Source organism: Myxocyprinus asiaticus, chromosome 39 (genome assembly GCF_019703515.2).
Source record: "Myxocyprinus asiaticus isolate MX2 ecotype Aquarium Trade chromosome 39, UBuf_Myxa_2, whole genome shotgun sequence".
In the NCBI taxonomy this organism is placed as follows: Eukaryota; Metazoa; Chordata; class Actinopteri; order Cypriniformes; family Catostomidae; genus Myxocyprinus; species Myxocyprinus asiaticus.
The window spans coordinates 1186152-1198472 of NC_059382.1; the positions used below are offsets into that span (position 1 = coordinate 1186152).

General features: G+C 38.9%; 1 protein-coding gene across 7 annotated transcripts in view; it reads left to right on the forward strand.

Annotated features, from left to right (window-relative positions):
- The window catches only part of LOC127430053 (arf-GAP with Rho-GAP domain, ANK repeat and PH domain-containing protein 1), a 110664-nt gene that overhangs the window by 81601 nt on the left and 16742 nt on the right, over positions 1–12321 (forward strand). For 6 of the 7 annotated variants that reach the window (XR_007895403.1, XM_051679487.1, XM_051679488.1 and 3 more), the window contains 11 exons: positions 1206–1415; positions 4163–4268; positions 4416–4563; positions 5072–5158; positions 5266–5334; positions 7118–7235; positions 7420–7533; positions 7671–7816; positions 9934–9969; positions 11053–11135; positions 11486–11545. Coding sequence is in view for 6 of the 7 variants with exons in the window: in XM_051679487.1 (XP_051535447.1) it covers positions 1206–1415; positions 4163–4268; positions 4416–4563; positions 5072–5158; positions 5266–5334; positions 7118–7235; positions 7420–7533; positions 7671–7816; positions 9934–9969; positions 11053–11135; positions 11486–11545 (1177 nt within the window). In the remaining variant the exon portion in view is untranslated. The remainder of the gene's footprint in view (positions 1–1205; positions 1416–4162; positions 4269–4415; positions 4564–5071; positions 5159–5265; positions 5335–7117; positions 7236–7419; positions 7534–7670; positions 7817–9933; positions 9970–11052; positions 11136–11485; positions 11546–12321) is intronic. The other variant, XM_051679489.1, reaches the window with a different exon arrangement.

The window sequence follows — 12321 nt, forward strand, 5'->3', positions numbered from 1 at the left end:
TCATGTTTTTGAGACGTTACAGACATTACATCAGAAATTAGCATAATGAATTATGTTTCAAAGTAATGTCCAGTATCATCCAATCACTGTTAACCATGTTAAAATAAAATGATACATTATAAATTCTGAATCTATGTACTGATTATCATTGTCACATGTCTGTCAAACATGTTGAGTGATCCAAACATCATCTGCAGCCTGAAACTGAACTTTTGATCAGATTTTAGGAGTGAACGCACTTAACTGCATAGAGAGCTATAGGATGCTCCCTTGCTCCCTATTTAGTGAATGACTTAACCTCTAGTGTGCTGTCTGTCTGCACTGGTCTCAGAACAGTTTGAAATGCACCTTATTTTCATCCTAACTCCATATAAAGCCTCTGAAAGACACATGTTCCAGCTTTTGCATGAATACATTAATTCTCAATGTGAAAATACACAGTAAATATAGGAATGTATTTATTAATGTTAATGAATAGAACCGTATTGTACAGTGATAACTAAATAAAACATAATAAAAATGTATATTAAATTGAAGCGAAATGACCCACAGATGTGTTAATGTTATAAATTGTTCAAAATAACTAACTTTTTCAACTTTTGAGGGAACGTGGTCCTAATTTCCACATATGTGGACTTCAAGTTTATCAGCACGCTAATGCATAAAAAATTAGTTCATTTTTTAAAGCGCCACATCAAAAGAAACTAGAGATGCTGCTCTTTACAACCAAACAGGTTTCAATGAAAAAAACGTAGAGGTTTCTACTAGAGGCAGTTTTGTTGGCCCGTAGTAGTGCTTCACGGAAATCAACGTCATGCTGTTGTGTCACGTGACTCGGTGCACCAGAAGTTTAACCCTTAAATGACAGTGTAGAGTGTTATGAACAGTATTCAGTCAGTTTTTATTCATTTAAATTATGCATTGCATATAGCGAAGCAAAAAAACAACGTCCACGCATGTTGACGCTGGGTCACACAAGGTTAAATCATGAGTTTGTCCTGAATTACCAATCCTAATGGAAATTTTGCATTTTCAGCTCAATTTGAAATCTGCTATTTTCTGGGGTGCCGAAAGAACCCAGAAGTGCCACCACCGAGCGTTCATAACTTCATCTATAGTACTTCATGATGCTCTCATAAGCTCTTTTACACTTCCAAAGCTGTGCATTGATCTCTTTGTTTTATCTGTTTGTGTTTGTGGAACAGGTCTGACCTCAGAGGGCATCTATCGTAAGAGTGGGGTGAACAGTAAGATCGCCGCCCTGCTGGAGGAGTTCCGGCGTGATGCGAGGTGTGTGTGGCTGAAGGAGGGAGAACATCAGGTAGACGACGTGTCCAATGTTCTCAAGAGGTTCTTCAGAGACATCCAGGAGGGATTGTTTGCACAGCAGGTGCACAACTGGCTTAGCACTACAGGTACACACACACACACGCACACATTAAGGGTGTTTTCACACTTGATCTGTTGATAGAGACCAGAGTCAATATGGTGTAAGTATTCGCTGCGTTTGGTTTGGTGTGCACCAGAGAACCGCACTGGAGGCCACCTGAAAAAGTGATCTGGGGTTCGATTCATGTGAACTCCTTGTTTGAAACCCGTCCTGACTTCTCAAAGTGAACTTGCATTGATGTGTAATTTGCATCTTTGCATGCTTCCTGTTAAGGCTTCAAATTAAAATGTGAAATTTGAATATGCATTGATTTTAAGAAAAAAAAATGCACATTTGAAATGTTAGAAGTGTGCCAAGCACTGATGATGAGAAACAGAAACACTGTGGTACTGCCGGTATTTCGAAGCTTGAGTACCGGGACAATACTGTTGAACCGTGCAACACTAAGTTAACATGGAACCATCGATTTAAGCGTTTCTTTACTGGTTTTACTTTTTCTTTTTTTGCTGCTGGCTCCCGATCGCAATTATTATGGTGTACAGGGTTCGTTCAAGGTGCTTGAAGTGCTTGAATTTGGCTTTTTCAAATTTAAGTCCTGGAAAACTCTTGAAAATAGCCATTTTTACCAAGAGGTGCTTAAAAAGTTCTTGAATTATAGAAAATCTTAAAGTTATTCACTTGTGTTTACAGACACAGTTATTCGCTTGTGTTTACAGACGCAGTTATTCACTTGTGTTTACAGACACAGTTATTCACTTCTGTTTACAGACGCAGTTATTCGCTTCTGTTTACAGACGCAGTTATTCGCTTCTGTTTACAGACGCAGTTATTCACTTGTGTTTACAGACACAGTTATTCACTTCTGTTTACAGACGCAGTTATTCGCTTCTGTTTACAGACGCAGTTATTCACTTCTGTTTACAGACGCAGTTATTCGCTTGTGTTTACAGACGCAGTTATTCACTTGTGTTTACAGACGCAGTTATTCACTTGTGTTTACAGACGCAGTTATTCGCTTCTGTTTACAGACGCAGTTATTCGCTTGTGTTTACAGACGCAGTTATTCGCTTCTGTTTACAGACGCAGTTATTCGCTTGTGTTTACAGACGCAGTTATTCGCTTCTGTTTACAGACGCAGTTATTCGCTTGTGTTTACAGACGCAGTTATTCGCTTCTGTTTACAGACGCAGTTATTCACTTGTGTTTACAGACACAGTTATTCACTTGTGTTTACAGACGCAGTTATTCGCTTGTGTTTACAGACGCAGTTATTCACTTGTGTTTACAGACGCAGTTATTCGCTTCTGTTTACAGACGCAGTTATTCGCTTGTGTTTACAGACGCAGTTATTCGCTTGTGTTTACAGACGCAGTTATTCGCTTGTGTTTACAGACGCAGTTATTCGCTTGTGTTTACAGACGCAGTTATTTGCTTGTGTTTACAGACGCAGTTATTCGCTTGTGTTTACAGACGCAGTTATTCGCTTGTGTTTACAGACGCAGTTATTCGCTTGTGTTTACAGACGCAGTTATTCGCTTGTGTTTACAGACGCAGTTATTCGCTTGTGTTTACAGACGCAGTTATTCGCTTGTGTTTACAGACGCAGTTATTCGCTTGTGTTTACAGACGCAGTTATTCGCTTGTGTTTACAGACGCAGTTATTCGCTTCTGTTTACAGACGCAGTTATTCGCTTGTGTTTACAGACGCAGTTATTCGCTTGTGTTTACAGACGCAGTTATTCGCTTCTGTTTACAGACGCAGTTATTCGCTTCTGTTTACAGACGCAGTTATTCGCTTGTGTTTACAGACGCAGTTATTCGCTTGTGTTTACAGACGCAGTTATTCGCTTGTGTTTACAGACGCAGTTATTCGCTTCTGTTTACAGACACAGTTATTCGCTTCTGTTTACAGACACAGTTATTCACTTCTGTTTACAGACGCAGTTATTCGCTTCTGTTTACAGACGCAGTTATTCACTTGTGTTTACAGACACAGTTATTCGCTTCTGTTGGAAAGTGAAGTGCATTTTAAGGGAGCACACTACAATAACACATCAATTTCATCATGAATGAGCCAAGAATTGTTACTGTGAGAAGGTGTAGTTAAAGATGCTCATTGTTGTACTTGTAATACATGGTGTTTTATAAAAATAAATTAACTGAATGGTTAAAATATTTTTAAAAACTAACAAAAATAATTTGTTTTAATGACATCTCGTGCACAGTCCTTGAAAACAAATAAAAAATATGCTTGAAAAGTCCTTGAATTTAACTTTGAAGCATCTGTATGAACCCTGGGTATAATGCATTCCTCATCCAAACAAACCGAACTTTGATGTCGTTCAGACCTGGAAGCGCACCAGAAGTGCTAGTGTGAACGCACCCTCAAACTTGGACCTCTATGAACTCACATCTGTTTTTGGTTCGCTTCAGTTGTAATTCTATTTACTCTGTTGCTTTTTGCAATTGCAAGATAATTTAGATGATGATTATATATCAGATATTTGGAATCAAGCGTGTTAGAAATTAAAGTGAACCCAGAACACTTTGTGTTCAGAATGCACTTTATAAACAAACTTGGACGACTTCCTGCCATTCAGAATTCGGTTCATTTTAGAGGTGTGAGTTTGTTTGCCATCACATGTTAACGAGAATTCATGCGAACCACAAGAAAACCCCTGAAATCAAGTTAGAAAGAGATGAGCCTCAGATGAATGACCACATGTGATTATGTTTGAACATACAGTAGAGATGTTAAATGTGTGTGTTCAGATGTTTCAGATGAAAGCAGCCGAGTCTGTCAGTATCGTCTACTGTTCAGTAACCTGCCGCGAGTCAACCAGGCGACACTACGAGCACTAGTCAATCATTTATACTGGTGAGACCAACTCTTCCTCTTTCTCATTGTATACTTCCTCGTTAATAATGTTTCAGAGAAGTGTTCTTTCTGATCAGTACATTCTAATGTCTCTAATATGTGTGTGTGTGTGTGTGTGTGTGTGTGTGTGTGTGTGTGTGTGTGTAGTGTCCAGCGGTTTGCCGATCTCAATCAAATGAATCTTCATAATCTCGCTATTGTGTTCGGGCCAACTCTCTTCCAGACAGACGGGAAGGATTACAACGCCGGCCGAGTCATCGAAGATCTCATCCAACACTATGTCACCATATTCGATGTATGTGTGTGTGTGTGTGTGTTTGCTGTTAAATTGCTTTAATTATGTAGTAACCTATAATTAAAGTTCTGCTGTTTCGTATTAACTCACAGTTTAAGTCAACATGAAATGACGTTTACTTTCATATCATGGCAAACATATTTTTTCCTTTAGAATTATGTGCACTGAAGAATTGCTCACAATAAGACCAGGGACATGTATTAAGAAAGTAAATAGTCCATTATCATTTCATGTTCACGTTAGTAATCTTGCAGACTAGGAAAAATTGTGCAAGCATATTTAAGAATGTAAGAATGTACACATATGCATGTGGTCATTGAAGACAAGAGAGATTATTCCAGATAGTTGTGGATGTTTCGAATCTGTGGATGTTTGAGAAGGTTTATTTACCTATGACACTAGATGCACACTGACGCCATCTAGTGATGGGACAGACTAAATGAACTGCAGTGGAGTCACTGTACTGATGCTTGTGTGTGTGTGTGTGTGTGTGTGTGTGTGTGTTCAGGTGAACGAGCAGCAGTTAAAGAGACAGTTAGATGAGATCACGTACATCATAAAACTGAGAGAAAACCTCAATCCTAAAGCTGGTCCGGTGAGTGTTTGAGATTATTCACAGTAATTCTTTACAGTCTATAATAATCATGTGTTTAGGGTGCGTGTTATTTGGGGCTAATTGTGTGTGTCTGTGTGTGTTTGCAGGCCAGTGGTGATTTCATTTGTACAGTTTACCTGGAGGAGAAAAAGGAAACGGCCGAACAGCATGTAAAGGTGAATGCATGACCTTTGACCTTTGGCCAACCATTAGGATTCAGATTTTACAGACAGACAGACAGATAGAGAGATATATAGATTGACAGATAGGTAGATAAAAACTATAAAAACAGACTGACAAACAGATAGATAGACAGACAGACAGATAGGTATACAGACAGAGAGGTAGATAAAGACAGGCAAACAGATACATAGACAGACAGACAGAAAGACAGATAGATAGACAGACAGACAGGTAGATAAAAACAGACAGACAAACAGATAAGTAGATAGACTTGTAGATAGACAGAAAGTCAGATAAACGGGTAGATAGACAGACATGCAGACAGACGGATAGGTATACAGACAGACATATAGACAGAAAGACAGGTAGATAGGTAGACAGACAGACAGACAGACAGGTAGATAAAAACAGACTGACAGATACATAGACAGGCAGATAGACAGAAAGTCAGATAGACAGACATGCAGACAGACAGATAGGTATACAGGCAGACATACAGGCAGATAGGTAGACAGACAGACAGATAGATAGATAGACAGACAGACAGACAGACAGGTAGATAAAAACAGACTGACAAACAGATACATAGACAGACAGACAGAAAGACAGATAAACTGGTAGATAGACATACAGACAGACAGACAGACAGGTAGATAAAAAAGACACAAACAGATACATAGACAGAAAGTCAGATAGACAGACAGACAGACAGACAGACAGGTAGATAAAAACAGACTGACAAACAGATACATAGACAGACAGAAAGACAGATAAACTGGTAGATAGACATACAGACAGACAGACAGGTAGATAAAAAAGACAGACAAACAGATACATAGACAAAGTCAGATAGACAGACATGCAGACAGACAGATAGGTATACAGGCAGACATACAGGCAGATAGGTAGACAGACAGATAGATAGATAGATAGATAGACAGACAGACAGACAGACAGACAGGTAGATAAAAACAGACTGACAAACAGATACATAGACAGACAGACAGAAAGACAGATAAACTAGTAGATAGACATACAGACAGACAGACAGACAGGTATATAAAAAAGACAGACAAACAGATACATAGACAGAAAGTCAGATAGATAGATAGACAGACAGACAGGTAGATAAAAACAGACTGACAAACAGATACATAGACAGACAGACAGAAAGACAGATAAACTGGTAGATAGACAGACAGACAGACAGGTAGATAAAAAAGACAGACAAACAGATACATAGACAGAAAGTCAGATAGACAGACATGCAGACAGACAGATAGGTATACAGGCAGACATACAGGCAGATAGATAGATAGATAGATAGATAGATAGATAGGTAGATACTGTAGATAGACAGATAGATAGATAGATAGACAGACAGACAGACAGGTAGATAAAAAAGACAGACAAACAGATACATAGACAGACAGTTAGACAGATAGGCAGACAGACAGACAGACAGACAGACAGTCATATAGGTAGACTGACTGACAGACAGATAGATAGACAGACAGACAGGTAGATAAAAACAGACAAACAGATGCATATATAGACAGGTAGATAGACAGAAAGACAGATAAACGGGTAGATAGATAGACATGCAAACAGACAGATAGGTATACAGACAATCAGACAGACAGACAGATAGATAGACAGACAGACACTCAGTGTTTGAGAGTCAGTGTGAATTTCAAGCAGTCAATCACACAAATAAATGGTTCATTGTTTTCAGGTATGTTTGATGAATAAGCTGTATTGACATTTGTCCTCTAGATTCCCGCCGCAATGACTGCAGCAGAATTGACGTTTGAGATTCTGGACCGACGGAAAATCAGTGTGAGAGAGAAAGACTACTGGTGCTGTTTCGAAGTCAACGAGAAAGAGGAGACGGGTTAGAAAACACACTTTACACCGTACAGAAAACATTTGGCTTTTTTATAACATGCAACATTATAGAGATCTTTACTAGTGTACTAGTGTAGCACCTTCCTAAAGTCAGTTTTAACGGGTTTTTCTGCATTTGTGAGAATGTTTTGAGAAATTTGAAGGGCAGTACTGTTTGTTGTGTCTCTCAGAGCGTCCGTTGCACTATGAGGAGAGAGTTCTGCCCATCATACATTCACTCGGCACAGACAGTTACCTGCTCGTCAAAAAACACTTCTCCATGGAGGCCATGCTCATCTACCTGGGTAAGAGAGTGTGTGTGTGACATTTATCAGAGGTAAATTCCTGACAGTGTTGACATAGCTGTGAATATGATAGTTGCTATTTGATTATATCAAACTGTGTGTGTGTGTGTGTGTGTGTGTGTGTGTGTTGCCTGCAGCCAGTAAAGTGGAAGTGTCTAAACACGGTATGATGAAGTTTCGAGAAGAGAGAAGTTTACTGGGTTTGGGTCTGAGCTCTGGAAGCTTCAATGATCGATACTTCATACTGACCAACACCTCGCTTAGACTCTATAAAGAAGTCCGGGTAAGACACTTGAGTTTGTATAAAAGGGCTCATATAGTTTTTATAATTGTATTTTTCTCCTTGAAGTCCACTTATAATATTAGTCATGGTTTCTTGAACCATAAACAGTCATAATTTAGTCTTTCATGGCCTTACAATTACAATGTTTTTTGGTGCTGCATCTTTAAGACTTCTATATGCAAATGATATTACTGGCTAACCTCTTGACAAGTGAAACTATAAACAACGCTTACAAGCAGTCACGTTTAATAACAACCTCTTTGTAAAGCTGCATAAGTTTGTGGCAGATTCATAAAACAATCTGTGCTGAAATGTGAAACTTTCCCCATATCTTACTCTTATTACTAAATAAAGACCAAGCTGAATTATATTATCATCTTCCTGGTTTTTAAGAATAATAGTATCTATCCTGCTTCCTCCTTATTATCTCTGAGTTTCGATGTGTCGATGTTTTCATCTGATGTCATAAAGAACCTCAAACTCTGTCCACAGGAGGGCACTATGTCATGAAATACGTTTACGCTTAAAATGTTAACGCAAGTCAGACAAGGTATCATTTGAAAGCTTAGAATCTGAGCTTTTCACAGAACAACATCACTTCTGCATTTATATTACATAAAATAACAAAATAAGGCCTGAAAACATCTGCACCGCAAATAAGTAGAAATATTCATATGAATATAAACGTTTTTCACTTAGCTCATAAATGGACAAGTCATATATCTAATGAAAGCTCTCATTCTCAGGAATGGAACTATACAGTTTATTTTGTTGCCCTAATACCACAGTTTGAAAGATTTTCCAAAGAATCACAAAGTGCAATATGATTTCTGTATGCCATCAAATACGAATGTCTCTTTAATGTGCTGATTACTACTGGTGTGAGCCCAAAATTGCTACAAACTTTGTATCTTCTCTTACCTTAGTCTGTTTTCTACAAAATTAGCCATTTTCTCTTGTCTGTGAGCTTGCTTGTGTGAATAATCCAATGTTATATCTTAGATGTCCAGAACAAAATACACAGTCCAGCTGGAAAAGCATGCTAAGCAAATCATTTGAAAAATATGTTATCAACTACTGATGATAAAATGTTATAACATTATATATCATCGCAAAGGGGAGGATCTCAGCTTTCTAATGACACTTAGATTGAGCTTCTAGTCCACTCAGAGGCCGAGATATTCAATGAAACGATGAGGGTGGTGCGTGAACTGAAAATTAGACTGAATGTCTATGGACAAGCACATCTGTGAGAGCTGAGATGAGTTTGAGCGCCACCTACATTTCAGATCTGTATATTGTGATGGAAGGTGGTAGAGGAAAAATTATTTTTCTAGTACTTGCTGCCATCTAGTGGAATGAAATAAGACTTCTTGCACAAAGAAAAACAGAAACAGAATTTCATGCTTACAAAGTTAGTACAACAACAATAAAAACCGTTCTATTCATCATAAGATCAAATTTAAAGTTCTTTTGTACTATAAATCTCTACCTTTGACCAGTAGGTGGCTGAATGTTAAAGTGAAAGTCACTTCCACAGCAGAATGTGGAAGAAAAAGTGAAAGTGTAGATTTTCAGTACAAAAGAACTTAAAATTTGATCTGTTTCTCACACCTATCATATCACTTCTGAAGACATGGATTAAACCACTGGAGTCTTATGGATTAATTTTATGCTGCCTTTATGTGCTTTTTGGAGCTTCAAAGTTCTGGCCACCATTCACTTGCATTGTATGAACCTACAGAGCTGAAATATTCTTCTAAAAATCTTCATTTGTGTTCTGCAGAAGAAAGGAAGTCATACACATCTGGGATGGCATGAGAGGGAGTAAATGATGATATCCCTTTAATTTACCTCATTAATATTCATGAGCTAAGATGATAAGGATTATATTGTGTCCCCTCACCCACACTTTTCAGATCAGTGCAACATGCCTCTGTCACATAGTACATCAAACACGTTCATTTCAAAAGATGCAATCATATGGCATCCTCTTTGTGTCAAAGTCATGTCACATGTACTGTATACTGACAGAAAGAGGGAAAGTTTATGTGATAGAGAGAGCAAATGAATGACAGTGTTTTGATTGATATTTTCACTTTGAAACTCTCACACAGAATCTACAAAAGCTACAAAACCCAGAGATGCAGTGTGTGAGTACAGATAGAGAGAAAGAGTGCGTGTGTGCATGTGAGCGTGTTCGTGCGTGCGAGTGTGTGTGTGCGTGTGTGGACTTAGCTAGAGTTTTGGGATAAATCTGTCTTCTAAAGTGAGCTAAATCAAAAATGCAATACTTTCAGGGTTTGGGTTCGTCTGTTGTCATTATAATTAGATGTGTATAAAAATAATAGAAGTCTATGATACTGCATGTCCCTGTTTAGCTAAGTAAACATGTGTCAGTAGTGTTTAGTTTTGTCTCTGGCTCTGGTTTAATGGGGTTCTCAGGTGGTGGTTTTCCTGTTGCGTTGGGTTCTAAATGGACTCTTGCAGGGTCAGAAATGAACTTTTCCATTAAGGGGCCATATTTGTCCTCTGGTGTTATCCTCTTATGTCAGATACCCAAATATAAGATTTAGAATTTTTATAATTCTTAATATGAATAACTAGATTGAGAATGTATTACCTCTTACCCATAAAATTCAGTCAATACCTCCAGGGCATGCTGAGTGACTCCAGCCAGGTCTCCTAAGCAACCAAATTGGCCTGGTTGCTAGGGAGGGTAGAGTCACATGGGGTAACCTCCTCGTGGTCACTATAATGTGGTTTTCGCTCTCGGTGGGGCGCGTGATGAGTTGAGCGTGGATTGCGGAGAATAGCGTGAAGCCTCCACATGCGCTACATCTCCGTGGTAACGCGCTCAACAAGTCACGTGATAAGATGCACAGATTGACGGTCTCAGACGCGGAGGCAACTGAGATTCGTCCTCTGTCACCCGGATTGAGGTGAGTCACTACACCACCACGAGGACTTAGAGCGCATTGGGAATTGGGCATTCCAAATTGGGGAGAAAATAAAAAATAATAATAAATAAATTCAATCAATATCAATGTATACTTTATGCAATAACATGTATATTTAGGCCTACATATAGGAATTTATTTTGGGTACATTGTTCTCCCCTTTATTTTGAATTTTGGGGCATTTTTGCCCTGAGTCCCCCTTAATTTCTGACCCTGGTGTCTTGTCATTAAGTATGTACTCTGTCAGTTAACTCTCTCTCTCTCTCTCTCTTCCAGAGTAATCGTCCAGAGAAGGAGTGGCCAGTCAAGTGTCTGAAGGTTTATCACGGCATTAAAAAGAAGCTCCGCCCACCTACTTGGTGAGATGAATGAATCTTTGTTATGAACTCGATCGCAACACTCGCAACACAGACGAATGCATGTGTGACCTCATCAGTATCATTCTGTACTGATATTACAGTCCTGCACGGTCATTTCTGACACATCTCAGAGTGACACACAACTGAAGTTTAAAGAATATTATTAGTAGTTAACTCGTGTGTTGTTGAGGAGAGGTGTGCTGTGTATGCAGCCACTGACCTATCACAATCAAGCATTACAGAGAGATGTGTAATAATATGAAATATTCCTTTAAAAGCTTATTAATGCTCTCTCTCTCTCTCTCTCTCTCTCTCTCTCTCTCTCTCTGTCTATCTGTGTGTGTGTGTAGTTGGGGTCTAACAGTCATCTATGAGAGTGAGAAACAGGACAAGCAGGAGAAACAGCAATGGTAAGAGTTTTTTACTGTGTGTGTGTGTGTGTGTGTGTGTAATAACTTTTAGTTGCGTGGAACAGTGTTAAAGTCACCTGAGATCTGCGTATAATGGACAGCAGTGCGGTTGTTTCATTATGATCTATGATACTTTCATTACTCGCTCAATAAGGTCAAATGCATGATTACAGTTGCCTAAACAATGCCCAAAGTATATATACAGTGTGAATTTAATACACTTTCATTAATCCAGCCACAGTCTAGCTACAATTAATGTGTGCAAACTGCACTTGAAATGTGAATTAAATATAGCAAAATGTATTTAAAAAAAATAAAAAACACTCCTCCTTTGCATTAAATTAATTCCTCATTTAAGCATTTCTCAGCTATTTGATGCTCTGCATCACTGTCAGTTGCACAGTTCCCTCTCGGCTCCGCCCACTCCACACCAGCGCACACGTGCTGTAAGCACCAAACTTCAGAAAGGCAGTTGTTGCCAAAACCAGAGGAGAGTAAAAGGTCAGCTTCAGCCTCCAGATGCACACACACACTCACACACACACACACACACACACACCAGCTCAGATGTGTCAGAATCAGTCACATTCTGTGTAAGTAATGTTAATATGTTGTGACTTTAATCTCAAAATGAACAAAAACACTGAAACACACACTGTGACCTCAGACAGACTGTGAGTGTGTGTGTGTGAGTGCAGTGTGAGTGTGTGTGAGTGCAGTGTTTGTGTGTGTGTGAGTGCAGTGTTTGTGTGTGTGTGTGTGCAGTGTGTGTGTGT